At 26.0% G+C, this 14705-nt stretch overlaps 2 protein-coding genes across 2 annotated transcripts; one reads left to right on the top strand and one right to left on the bottom strand.

The window, feature by feature from the left end:
- Positions 1-3640: 3640 nt before the first annotated feature.
- On the bottom strand, positions 3641-7991 carry LOC127288173 (trypsin 3A1-like). The gene is made up of 7 exons (XM_051315479.1): positions 7825-7991; positions 5478-5866; positions 5302-5396; positions 5018-5186; positions 4705-4815; positions 4464-4613; positions 3641-4347 (listed from the first exon to the last, which is right to left on the bottom strand). The coding sequence occupies exons 1-7, from the start codon at positions 7880-7882 to the stop codon at positions 4090-4092; spliced, it is 1230 nt and encodes a 409-aa protein (XP_051171436.1). The 5' UTR covers positions 7883-7991; the 3' UTR covers positions 3641-4089.
- A 2762-nt stretch (positions 7992-10753) lies between these two features.
- Positions 10754-14198, top strand: LOC127288170 (uncharacterized). Its single transcript, XM_051315475.1, has 8 exons — positions 10754-11030; positions 11102-11232; positions 11802-12221; positions 12349-12488; positions 12588-12654; positions 12836-13358; positions 13439-13578; positions 13812-14198. Exons 1-8 carry the CDS (start codon positions 10964-10966, stop codon positions 14187-14189), a joined length of 1866 nt encoding a protein of 621 aa, XP_051171432.1. The 5' UTR covers positions 10754-10963; the 3' UTR covers positions 14190-14198.
- The last annotated feature ends 507 nt before the right edge of the window (positions 14199-14705 follow it).

The raw sequence follows: 14705 nt of genomic DNA, 5'->3' as shown, positions 1-14705 counted from the left end.
TGATGAATATTTATAATTTATTTTTCTGAAAATATTACATTGTTTTGAAATATAATTTATAATTATTTAAATATTAAATTTTCAATATAAATTTTTTTGAAACTTTTCTAAAAATTCAAAATCTTCCGAAAATGTAAAAAAAAAAATTTTTTTAATAGTAAATATTCTGTGGATAAGAAAAAAAAATTATTTTTTAATTATTTCTATTTTGATGATTTTGTTTATTTCTATATTATGATTATTATTATATTATTTTTTAATTATTTCTATTTTTGTGATTTTGATTATTACTCATATTACTATAAATTATTTTATTTCTAATTTCCATCAATTTGTAATATTTTTCCATTCTTTAAAATAATATTTGTTTTAATATTTTTTTTTAATTTAAAAATTTTATAATCTAAAAACTATTCTTAGTAAACATTTCTAAAATAATTATATTTTTAAATTAAGATTTATTTTTAAAAATAGAGAATAATTTTTAAATGAAAATAAAATTTTCAAAATAAACCGAGTAAATTTCAATATAATAAATTAAATCTATATAGCTGTGGTTTTGAAATTTGTTAACACAACATCCCTTAGCGGTATATTTACAGTCCATGTATAAATTAAGGGCGGTCACCTTGAATTTTGTCTTGTCCATAGCAAATAAATTCGTTTATAAAATTTATTCCAAACCTTTCGCTAACGTCAGTTGTAATTTGAAATTTAAACAGTTTTAAAGTGTTCAATTTATTATTATCGTGTGTTTTTTTATTTACGTTTTTTCTGCAATTAACCGCGTAATATGTAAAATTTAAAAATATATTTTTAATGAACTCAATTACATTTTCATTTGATTTAAATAAAAATTTTTTTTCCGGGTGTGTGTGTTGTTCCGGCAGCTGATATAATTTTTCCATTACAACTTTGAGATGAAACAAGGACCAATAATAATTTATCAAGGTTTGAAAATATTTTTAATAAATAATATAATAACAATCATTTTTATTTTTTATTGTGACATTCAAACTTTTTTTCATTGTCAATTTAATTATTCTTTTTTTCTTAGTAAAAAGTTTTTTCGTTGTCTATATATATATATATATAGAATGAGAGTTGTAGAGGTTGTTAATTTTTGCATACATATTGCGTGCTCTGTCATTATGTAAATTTTTTTTCCATCCTTTTTCGTCGACTATTTTTCCCCAATTGCAAAATGTAGAAGAAGCAATTCTCACAGAACACTTTCTCCCCGTGACTTCCGGTAAATGTTCACCGAATAATAGAGCAATTATGCATACGATGGACTAACCATAAGTCCCTAATATAAAAGTCTCGCTATTAAAGATAGTTCTGAGATCGCAAAATAATTTTATAGCCTATAAGCATTCAAAGCCAATGTCTCGAAAGAAAGAGAAAAGTATTCAAAGTCTTACTAAAGCTTTAATAGCTTCCAATACTATATATATTGTAATAATTTTTTTTAAGCTACCAAAAAAATATAAAATAAAAAACAAAACTTGGAATTTCTTTACATAGGAAAGTTTATTTTATATAATTTTCAAAATAAATATTTAAATAAAAATTTTGCAATTTCAGGGCAAAAATAAAAATAATTTTAATACTTTTTAGGGTTTTGTGGCATAGGCCCGAAAGCCTTATATTTTCGCTTTGGCGTCTCCCAGATAGCACGGAAACTTGCGACAAGTTCACCGTGAAACCTTGTCAAGCTTGCCGCGCAAGCTTGCTGCAAGCTTGTCTGAGCTAGCGGAATGTCCCACCCAGGGTTGAAAAACGAGGGTTAAGAGCAAGATTTTTTTATTCTCTGATAGTTGGTCGAGTAGGTTCTTGATTAGGGTCTTTGGTTAGTGTCTGTCAAACCCGGGTTCAATTCCCAGTCCCCTCAAAATTGTTTCGAAAATTTTCTCGTTAAGTTTCCAAATAAAAATAAACAGGACATAATTAATAATAATAAACGTCACAAGGATTTTCAAATTTAAAAAAAACAAATAAATTTTTTTTTAATTTAAAATGTATTTTTTAAAAATTGCAGCAACCTTTCCAGAAGCTTGTTGAAATTCTCCTGCAACTTTACGTAGCAAGCTTACAGCAATCTTTCACGGCAAGCTTGCCGCAATCATTCTTAGTATGCTTGCAGCAATCTTTCATGGCAAGATTGCAGCAACTTTTCCTGGAAAGCTTACAGCAAGCTTTCACGGCAAGCTTGCCCTGGGTGGGATATTTCGCTAGCTCAGACAAGCTTGCACGGTGAACTTGCCGCAAGCTTGCTGCAAGTTTCCGTGCTATCTGGACTGTCTGTCCGTCCGTCATACACTGGTACGGTTGCTATGGTAAGGGTGCTCGCACAAGAAAAGTCGGAGCAGTGTGCAGGATATGATTCAAATGAGTTAGAAAATGACAGAAATATCGCTCTTTCTTTTTCTATCTCATTTGAAACACATCCTGCACACTGCTCCGTCTTTTCTTGTGCGAGCGCCCTAATAGTTACAATAGAAACCGTATCCACGACAACCGTTACCGTAGCAACCGTTTCCATGACAACTGTTACCATAGCAACCGTTACTTAGGATTTTTTTTTCTTATAGGAACGATAATATTAATATTGTCCACGAAATCCTGCAATGGAGGCGCCATGTGCCTACTTTTCTCATTTTTTTTTTTTTTTTTTTTTTTTTATTGATTTTGATATATAATTTGAAAACGTCCCTTCATCGCTTCTGGTTCAATAAAGAAATAATTAGATAAAAACTTTTCGTAAGGATGCAATCTCCTCTCAGACACAACCCTCGGCTTTTCTTATGTATTGGCATACAAGTTTTAACTCTCTGCCATTTCGAGTAAAAAAAAAAAAGAACCCGTAATTCACGCAGTGGAAGTTTTAATATATTTAAAACCCTCTTAAAAGCAGATTTTTTTTTAGCTGGCACACGATATATGCGAGAAAAAGAGGAGCCTCACAGTGGGAAATGAAGCTTTAATAAATTTTTATTCGATCTCTTTGGAATTAAAAAAGACGGGCGTCAACGAGGGTAAACTTGTGCGGTTTGTAAAAGGAATTTGTTAATCCGCTGAAGCGACTCTCTCTCTCTTTCTCTCTCTTTCGTATTGACTGGAGAATCTCGTAAAAAGCGTCCAAGCGACGCTCAGGTTTCACAGATTAACTTTCTCGACCGGAAGTCCTTCAACGAAATTGCGGTTGTACTCGTATATATATATATATACACGCGAAGCAATGAAACTCCTCTCTAAATTTTTTTTTTATTCATTGCTAAGAGGAAAATTTCATTGATTTTAAGAGAGAAATTATTTTTTTCATTTTTATATTTTCCATATTTATTTTTGTAATAATTTTTTTTAAAAATATTGAATATTAATTTTTGAGACGAGTTTTTTCTATATATTTTTCGCCCCTATTTTTTTTTCTTTCAAATAGAATAAAAAGAAAAATTTGTAAAACCACTGAGACTTTAAGCCTGGGACTGCGGGAATATATACGGAAATATTAATGGATAGTGTGTGCGTTATATACATGAACCACAAAGTAAAATGAATTCTTCTCTCGATGTACTCTGTCTTCACATATATATATGTATAACTGACCACGAGTCTTTTGTCAAATAAATAACAAGGATTTAACTTAAGAAAAAATAGTTTATTTAAAATAAAATTACAAAAGACCAAAGATCAGAAAAAAGGAAAATAGATTTTTCAACGATTTCAATAAAAGAAAATACAGAATAGTAATTTTTTCATATTTTTTGAGAATTATTACTATTTTTACATTAAAAACGCTTACTGGATACTGCGCGCGCATTCCATTGGAAGTGGGGGACAACGCTCGTCGATTAGAGCTCGAACGCTATTCCCACTCCTCACATGCTGCGCGCGCAATATTTTTCTATTTCATCAAAAAAAAAATACAAATTTCGTATTATTATTATTTTAAATTATTTTTAAATTATTCTTTTTATTTATTAAATTGATTTAAAAAAAGTTGTTTTCTTTTTTCTATGAAAAAAAAATTTACCAAATCATATTGTAATCATATTTTCTATAATATCCATTAACAATTCGTGACAGTCAACAATACATAGAGAGCAAAAATGCAGAAAATAATGTTGCAACTAACCAAAAAAGATTAACAAAAATTGTACTACTTGAATTTGATCTACGTAAATTATTTGTGAATTCTTCAGTCAAAATTACAGTTTTTATCCATTTTTTATAGAAATAAACATCAGTGTAAACACCTGGAATTTTTGGCATTGCACAACCAATTCCACCGGAAACAACACCGGTCAATTTATTATTACATAACATTCCTCCACCAGAATCGCCCTGTAATATTTTGCAAAAAATTTTTATCACTTAAATTTCAATAAAAATAATAAAGTTAATAATTATAAAAACTGAACCAATTTTTTTTTTTTTGAAAATTAATTTTTAATTTTTACCTGACATGCGTCTTTTTCACCCTTCTCGTAACCAGCGCATAACATTCCATTGGGAACAAGTGATATATTCACAAGTAATTCACGACATTTTTTTTGTGTAAGCAAAGGGAGTTTTACAAACATTAATACATTGCTGACTTCTTTAACGTCCTGAAAAATCATTTTTATCCGCAGAATTAAATTTAAAAAAAAAAATCTTTTTTTTTACTTTTTTGTAAGGGGAGGGGGGGGAGAAATTTACCTCTTTTAGAAAACCCCATCCAGAGACATCACAAAAAGTTCCAGGTGTAATTGTACTATTTGGTAATTTTGCCACCTGAATAGCTTTATTTTCAACAAGTGGCTTTTCTAACTGCAAAATAAGTTTTTTTTTTAAATTTCAATAATATGTAAATACTTATACAAATATATAAATATATTTATTTAAATATAAATAAATATAAAAACTTTTTTTTTTTGTATAAACAATACCTATTTTGTTTTGTAAACCAAATTATTATTTTTTTTTGCAAAGAAAGAAAAGTACAAAAAAAGGTTTTGAAATGATAAAATACCTGTAAAAGTGCAATATCATTTTCTAAAGTATCTTTATCAAATTTTCTGTGTATTGTTATTTTTTTAACAATTCTCTCTTGTCTAGTAACTGAAGCTCCTTCCAGTAAAATATTTCCAGCTACTATTGTAATAGATGTCGGTGGTATTTGTATTTCCATGTGTTGTCCGCTACAATTTAAAAAAAATTATCGATTATTTATTGTTAATAATAATTATAATAATAATTATAATTATTTTTATTAATATTAATATTAATTAATTTTTATGATATTTAATAACTTACATGAACATGCAATGTGCTGCTGTTAGAATATATTTTAAATTAACGATACTACCACCACAAAAATGATTTTGACTACCAGTTCTTCTTAATGACACCTAAAAAATATTTAATTTAAATATAGCTAATTCTTTTTTTTTCGTTCTCGACACATTAAATGTAATTGTCAAATTAATTACTTGCTGTGGAAATTGTCCTAAATAAGCTTCTGTTCCATTAACTATACGACCAATAAGTTTTGAATTATTATTTAATAATTTTTCATTTTTTAAACTTTCTTCATTTTTCAAAATTTCTTTATTTTTTAAATTTGTTTCATTTTCTAAATTTATTTTCTTTTCAAAAATTGTTGAATTTTCTAAATTTGGTTTCGTTTCAAAAATTGTTGCATTTTCTGAAATAATTTTCATTTCTGATAATATAGTTTCGGAATTAGTTTCATTTTTTAAAATTGTTTTATTTTCCACATTCACATAATCTTTGACAATTAATTCATCATCCAATGCAACTTCATTTTCCAAAAGTGCTTTATTTTCCAGTATTGAATTTTGAATAACATTTTCTTGCGCTGAAACAATTTCCCAAAAAAAAAATGTTATTTTAAAAATTGTTTTCAACTTATTTCTATAATTTTCAGTCAATTTATGTAAAAAAAAGTACCTTTAAATTTATTTAAAAAAAAAAAACAAAAGTGAAGTAATTTAAAAGTATTTTCTATAAAATAAATTTCCTGGCAAAAAAGAGAAAGAGAGAGAGAGAGAGAGAGAAATTTTAAATCGGAGAATATATTTTCGATTTTCTTGGACATCAAATAATAATCAAAATAATAATATATTCAGTGCTCTCTCTCTCTTTCTTTCTTTAGAGCCATAGAGAATTTCAGAAAGTCACTAATGGGAAGTTATGTCTTTGAATTTCATAAATTTTCATTACACAGAAAGCAAAATAAAATCAAATAATCGTATATATACTACCGTAACCTGTCTAATATATAATATCTCAAAATGTAAAATTTTCAACAGAATATGTCTTGATATACAACGTATGATTTTGATTTTATATGAAATTGCGAAAAGAGAGTACTAGACCAGACACAGACACAATAATCATATGTCATAATTTTTTTTTCACCATTACAAGCTTTCAAAAATTACACATGTATATGTCAAACAAATATTTAAATAATAATAAAAATAATAATAATATATAATAATTTATAATAAATATATAATACATTATAATGATAAATAAATAATAATAATAAGATTTTTAAAAATTTGTCTTATTTTACTTATTACTTTTTTTGAGACAAGTCAATCAAGTGAATATTTTATTTCTTACACTTGTATATACAATATTGAAAGCTAATAAAAATATGATTGAAGGCTCTGTCTGTTTGATACAGTAACAAAATGATCGATACGATTCTATACTCGAGAGACTTTGACAACGTTTTATAGAAATGAAATTCTATTTTTATTAATATTTTTTTGCAAAAAGTAAATTTTTACATACGCTGCGATAAAAAAAATACTAATAATAAACAAATTCTAATCAAAATTATTATCTCATTTAAAATTAGAATAATTGACAATCAAAAATATAAACATCAATGTGATTAGAATTATGATAAAAATAATACTACAATGCTAAACAATAACAATTATTTTTTGAAATATAACATAAAAAGAACAAAAAAAAGTAAAAAGAATAAATAAAAAAATAAAAAGAATAAAATAAATTTTTTAATTATACACTCAGAAAAAAAGATATGTTTGAATCAAATGTACCATTTTTTTATATTTACCCAATTTTTTGGTTAGTTCAAACAAAAATTGTTTAATTCAAATAAATATTTATTTGATCTAAATAACTGTTTGTTTTATTTTAATAAATTTTTTGAACAAAGAAAAAATTTGATTGAGCTAAATAAACCTTTGGTTTATGCAACCAAATGTTTGGTTAACTGTATATCAATGCATTTATTTTGTTGATTTAACCAAAATTTGGTTGCTTTAAACGAATTTTTTTCTGAGTGCATAATAATAAAATGCTTGGTCTGTCCTTCTGTCCTAACTTGAAGTGTTGATCCTTACATTAGGTAATATGTGTTGTTTAAAGGTAAAAAATAATAGAGACATGCTGTTTAATTTTATTTAACTTTGTAAGGGATTTTTTCATTTTTTTTTTTTTTTGTAACGTGTCAAATTTGTGTCAAATTTTGAAAATGACTTTTCTCATTTTTGCCAAAGTTGTATAATTGTGTTTCCAAATTTTGGAGTTGGTTTCTTTAAAATTTCTTTTTAATAAAACAAAAAAAAAATCCAATTTCGCGCGTTTAATTTTGCTAGTAAAAAAAATAAAAAGAATATAAAAAAAGTATAAAAATAATTAGAATTGTATAGTAAATTTTCAAGAAAGTAACAAACTATAATTTTATAAAAATAATCCTTTTATGAAAAAATCATACACTTTTTTTTTGCATTTATCACAGTGAAAACAAGATTGAAATTTAAAGGCACTCACCTTGAACGGAAACTGTCACAATATAACACGCGAGAGAAATTAAAAAAATTAGACACATAGTTTATTTTTTATTATTATTATTATTATTGACAATTAGACTAATTTAAATCTTTTGTATTCTTGATATTCAACCATGTATGAATAAAATTTCTATCAGAATAACTGACTGTTATCAGTATAAGTTTAAACATTTATCACAGACAAAACCTTATCAATTACCTTGTATTAATATTGTAATCGAGATTCCACATTGTTATATTGATAATTCAAATTTTTCTAAGAAATATATATTAATTGCCACCTACATTGATAAATTATGATTACGACATTTTTTCATTCTTTGGAAAATCGAAATTATTTATCATTATTATTATTTATTATTATTATTATTATTATTATTATTTATTTTTATTTCATATTATTTATTTGTTTTATTATTGTTATTGAAAATTTTTCATATTTTACGTTTATAAACGAATGAAACAAAATTGATGCAATTTTAAGGAAGTTATGACAATAAAAATAAAAAATTATTAAAACTCTGAAATTTTGAAAAATTTATATATCGCAAATGACGATGGAATATATGTTATAAATAGAAAAAAAAGGAGAATAGAGAAAATTTGTGAATAAAAATCGTTACATATGTCCCATTTATACAAAAATGAAGACATCAGATAATTATAGCGTGGTAATCTTAGGAGTATATGTTGATAAAGTTTCGTCATCATGTGTGACATTAATATTTAGTGTCAAACGGAAATTAAAAAAAGTACACAGCAAAAAGAGATTTTAGAAGTACGGTCACAAATAATTATCAAAATATTCAATATTTCTTTTTATTTTTAATTATAACAATTTTTTTTTGGAAAATTGAAATTTTTTTGAAACAAATTTTTTTTTCATTAAAAAAATGTATTTAGTTCAAAATAAATATATTTACTCGAACCAAATAATTTTCATTTGAATCAATTAAATGATATTTATTTTAAATACAGAAATTATTAATTCAAATATACTATTTAATTTAAGAAAAAAATTATTTTGTTTAAGTAAAATATTTATTTGATAATATACCGTTTATTTGAATTAAATTTTTTCTTTTTATAATCAATTAAAAAAAATTAAAATTTTATTTACTAAAAAAAAAAATCTCGCACACCACTTGAAAACAAGTTGTGATATAATAATTACGTTTTTCAAAAAAAAAAAAAGGTCAATCATTGAGATAATATTAAGTAAAAGACGAAGAACATATTAAAAACACAAAATTGAAAAAGAAAAAAAAAAAAAGAACGTTGTCGCTTATTAAATCCGTAAAAATATAATGTAGAGTGAGGAAAAAAAAATCCATTCTCTGAAGAGAGAAATGAAATGCACATGGCGCAATAACAGTGATAATGAGATTTTTCGACGGTATAATAACAGAGGCGTTTGGTTAAATCGGTTATCGCGCGCAGCTTCTTATGTGGTCGAAATGGCTACTTTCTCAAGAGACGGATATAAAGACAATTGGCGGGTGAGTGCGCGAAAGGATGAAAATAAACGGTGCTCATATATACCCGCATTCCGCACAAGAGACTTTTTGAAGAGAGAGAGAAAGAGAGAAAAAGAGATCATCTCATGGGTCATTCCACAGATGTTGAAAGAAACAGGGAGAACATACTTGTTATATTCTTTTACTCGTAAATATATCCATCTTAGGGTGTAATTATGTCTTGGGAGGAGGATAGTTATTATCCTTGCAACGTGTTCACCGTATAAATAATGAATGATTACAGGCCCACTTAAGCTCACAATTTATGTTACGCTCTGATCATTGAGGTGTCCATCTTTCTTTTGCATTTTCTTTCTAGCAAGCCAATGGTTTAATTGACTTGATTGCTTTCCTAGAAGTAGACAAGTTACGCGATTCACAGTATTACTATTATTATTATTTTTGCCGAGTAACACGTGCTCGACAATGATCAACTTCAAAAATTCCATTTTCAGTTACTATATTATTATTTTTTTTTTGAAACAGATAATAAATAATAAAGAAAAAAAACTAAAATAAATAAAAAATTAAATTTTTATTTTATTTTATTTTACTTATTTGGTAACTTGTATTTTGTTTATTATTTAAATTTATTGTATTCATTTTGTTTTTATTTATTTTTTAATTTTTCTATATATTAATTTATTTTATTTATTGATTTATATTTTTGTTAATTGTTCTTATATAATTTTGTATATATATTTTTATTTATTTACTCAATACTCTGACTACCTTTTTTATTTTTGTTTTTTAAAGTTTGTAATAGTCTTCGTCTCATATTAATTTAATTTCTTTGTATTTTTATTTGTTGTTTTTAATTTTTTATAATTTTGTATTACTAGACACCCTCAAGAGGAAATCAGTGTGATTTCGAAACGTTGGAGTAAATTTAATTAAAAATAAAATTTGTCCGAATGTTATCGTTTTTGTTCCTTAACCTTTTAAATATATTCTCTCGGACGTTAAAGAATTCTTAATTAAAAAATTAAAAAATAATAAAAAAAAACAAAAAAAATGTTCTGAAACAAATGTATATTTATTTAATACAAATAAATTTTATTTATCTCAAATAAATGGAAATAAAATATTTCCCAGGATGTAATTTGTTTTAAGACAATTTTTTTCACCGTAAAGGTAGAAAAGTTATTTAAAAAAAAAAAAAAATTCTTTAATACATTTTAAGTAGAAAAGGAAGTTTACTGTCAGACAAAGATATAAATCACCACTGAATTTGAAACGTAGGTCGCATTTGAATTTATATCAGAAGAATTTGTCGAAATAGTATAAAAAAATAAAATCTCCAAATGAGAATAAAATTCCTCTCATAAATTACTTTTACATTTTATTTTCAATATACGAATATTCATCTACAAAAAGGAGGATTTTTATTCTTTATTTGAGAATATTTATATTAAAGGATAACTTTTAATCTTTTCTCTTTGATTGAATTTATTCATTTGCATTTAAGATTTTTTTTCTATAATTGAGATTATTCCTCTCAAAATTAAACAAATTTATGCTGTAAAAAAGATTTTTAAAGTTTTATTTTGTTTTGTTGTGCGCATCTTCAGACTTATTCACAAAGTGACAGTTCAAAATAAAATGGACACCGAGCTGAAAAACGTATTATTTGAAATTGGACTCGGAGATTACGTTTCCAGTTTTGAAAGTAATTGAATTTTTATAACTTTTTGTTGACTCTTTAAATTAACTTTCTTGTTGCTAAATTACGTTTTATAGATAATAAGGTTCTAAATCTTCAAACGTTGAAGCAAATTCAAAAAGTCCCTTTCCTGCTGCACGAATTAATTAAACCTATTGGAGATTTGGCAATTCTTTTATCCCGTTTAGAAGAAATTCAAAAAGCCGAGGTAACATAAATGAAAAATTTAAAGTAAATATAAATAAATAATATTAATAAATGATCGATTTAATGTGAGTTTTAAAGGTTAACGGCGTAAATAATAAACTTTCATGTAACTCAAAAATATTAAATCTCAAAATGTTGGAAACTTTTTGAATTCGGTATATCTCACGTTCTATTTGAAAAAAAAACTTCGTTTTAGTTTTGAAAAATTTATAATGAAAAATCGAAAATAATATATTTGGTGTTTTCCATGAATTCTTAAATAAAAAAATATTTAAACAATTTTACTTATGTTTTAATTTGTCAATCCAATTATAAAATTAAAAAGGTCAAAATAATCTTCAAAACTTTCTGTTTAATAATAGATTTTTTCAGGATTATTAAGAAGAAGGTTTTAAGATTATTTTGATCTTTTTATTTCTGAAATTGGACTAACAAATTAAAAGGTAAGTAAATTTACTTTGAAAAAGTCATGTAGCATCGATCAATTAAAAAAAAATAATTAAAATATAAGTTTACTAAAAACGAAAAATAAAATAAATATATAAAATAAATATTGCGTGCTTTTCCTAGAATGATCACTCTGAATTTTCCAATACCAAGAATCCAAACGATTTCGCAGATCCTTCACTTTTAAATGATGATCTATTGCGAGAAATAAATGAAAATTATATTGTACAACCTGGATGCAGCCAGGATATTCTATTTCATAAAACACCCAGCGGTAACCAACAAATTATTAAAAGTCTTCTACAGTCCAATAGTAGCAAAGATATTCAAATTATTGAACAAACTGTACAATCAGAACTCAACTGGAATCAAGACACTGAAAATATTGAAAAACTTGTAAACTCTATCTGTAGTGACAAAACTGAAATTGTTGACAATATTGGACAACCCAGCTGCAGTAGAAAAAGAGATAAACAGACACCAAGAGAAAGTAAATCTAAGCGCGTTTGCAAATGGATTGTGAGTCAAGAAATTTTGCAAATTGTAAGATTTGATTTTTAAAAATTTTTGTAAAACTTCCTGCAAACAACCTTTTAGAAGGACTTTTTTCATTTAAAAAAATACTTTAATACTTAATACTTTAATATTATAAAGATATTTTTGTTTCTAGAACCTTGAGGATTTATTAAAAAATTCTAGTAAAGGAAGGACCATCTTGCAATTTTATCAACAAAATAAATTATTGAATTCACAATCTCGTTCAATTTTGATTCACATTGTTGGTGAGAAATTGTTAGAGCTGAACAGGAAGTAGGTTTAATAATTAACTAAATTATTTTTAATTTGTGTATATCTAATTATTAAAATAGTAATCATGAAAATAAAATTTATTTTCTTTTTTACACACAGCCCCAGTGCAAACGATTATGAACAAGTTGACACAAAAATTAGGCAACTATTTCCATCGGAACCTCAAGTGAGTGTGATAAAGTTTTATGGAATTTTCTAAATTATATACGATTTGAAGTGAAAATTAAAAAAAATTCATTTTTTTTATTTTTGAACCGTTTTCTGAGCACATCTGTAGAATAAGAAATAAGAACCAATATAAAAATTCTGACCTCGGATTTTTAGTTATAAAACCTTTTCTTTTCTAGTTCGTTTATTTTATACGTGCAAAAGTTAATGGTAAAAATCAAAAAAATCACGAAGGAAAGTTGCCAAATTATATTAGAAACGTAAAATATCGCAATGCCAAGTTACTACACCAAGAAGGCGTAGTAGATACTGAAGATTCGGATGAAGCAGAAGTGAATGTTGAATCGAAAGTGAGCAATGACGTGTTAAATGCAGATGGATGGTTGAAAGAAAATTTAGAACCCTGGTCTGAAGTCGAAAAGAAATGGAAATCCACACATCATTTTCGTTTAAACAGTCTGACCTCATCTGAAAACACATTTCTGCCAATTAGTCAATATTATGAAAACTATAAGGTCCTCAGATTAGTGTTAGGATACACTCTGCTTGAAGCAGATTTCGAATTGAGATATCCAAACTCCGTTCAAGCATTATCTTCTGATTGGAACCTAAAACAAGCAGCATTACTAAAATTGATAGGACTAGAATGTCATTCTGCAGAAATAAAAGATACTATTGACAACTTTAAGTCATTTACAAACGGTATACTAGAATATTTTACACTTTGTATGAATAATACTGATTCCTAGTTTTACATTTTATTAAATATCACATATTTTTAGATGAAAAAGATAATTTACTTTTTCAACTGCTGCCTTACCTATTTCCTAAGCAGCCAAAGTCAAGGGGTAAAAAAAGTCAGTCGATTACACCCCGTCCAACGCAAATAGAATCTCAAGAAGCTTTTATTCTCCATGTGAAAGTATGTTAGGAAAATTTTTATGTTTTTGTAAAAAAGCATAATAAAAAAACAATCAAACAATTGAGCTGCCGGATCAAAGAAGGGCACATAACCCATTTGAATTACATTGGTTATGTGCCCTTCTTTGATCCGACAGCTTAATTAATTTAATTATCTTAATTATTTAATTTAATTAAATTTAATTAATAAAAAATTAAATTAAAAAACAAATAATAAATCATTTTGCATTGTAGTCACCTAATGACATTGATCCTGCCATAATGAGACGATTAAATCAAATGAAAAAAAAAGAGAAACTTCAACCTTTCATTCTATGTGTTGGAACAACTCGTGCAAAATTGTCAAGAAGTTATTGTATTATCGACACCATCAAGTACGAATTCCCCAACTTGAAAAAAGCTTTCGACGTTTGCTTTAAAGCCATCTTTGCTCTTCATACGGAATATTCACAAGAAGCTTATCAGCCTTGGCTCTTTGTTCAACAAGCTCTATACGATATTTTTACAGAGTATGATAAGAAGAGCGCAAATATTTCGACAATGGTGGGCAATTTTAAAACTTTAGTGAATATTCAGCGTACAACTGAAATTGTAAATTTAGAAGAGCATTAGAACGACATTAACTTTTGCATTAGAATTTGTTAATACTTTAATTTCTCTAAAACGGAATTTGAAGTGATATCGTTTTTATTTTCATCGTATTAAATCTTACAATACTCGAATTAAAATTAACAAAATGGTCTACTCGTGTTTCGCGTGTAAACATTTTCAATGCCTCAATGTGGACAACTTAATTTTTCATATAAAACTTTGTCACAAATCAGTTGATATATATAGATGTACAAACTCTAATTGTTTAAGATCCTATAAGAGTTTAAAATCGTTCATAAAACATTTCAAGGATAAAATATTACATTCCGAATACTCAGAAGTCGATAAAGGTAATTCCTCTTCCTCAGTTTTCATTAAAATGAATTTTGATGATAAAACTAGCACTGATTCCATTTCTTTTTGTGATAATGACAATGATAAGTTTGAGGATAGTTCGAAAAATGTAGAGTACAATCCTACCAATATTGAGCTTAAGGAAGACGTAGCAGATGCTGCTCTTTTATTTACGTCAAAACT

The sequence above is a fragment of the Leptopilina boulardi genome, unplaced genomic scaffold (assembly GCF_019393585.1).
Source record: "Leptopilina boulardi isolate dan_hultmark-lab unplaced genomic scaffold, ZJU_Lbou_2.1 LbouV2_38, whole genome shotgun sequence".
Lineage (NCBI taxonomy): Eukaryota > Metazoa > Arthropoda > Insecta > Hymenoptera > Figitidae > Leptopilina > Leptopilina boulardi.
The sequence above is the reverse complement of the archived record's forward strand: the minus strand, read 5'-3'. Positions and strand labels throughout refer to the sequence as shown.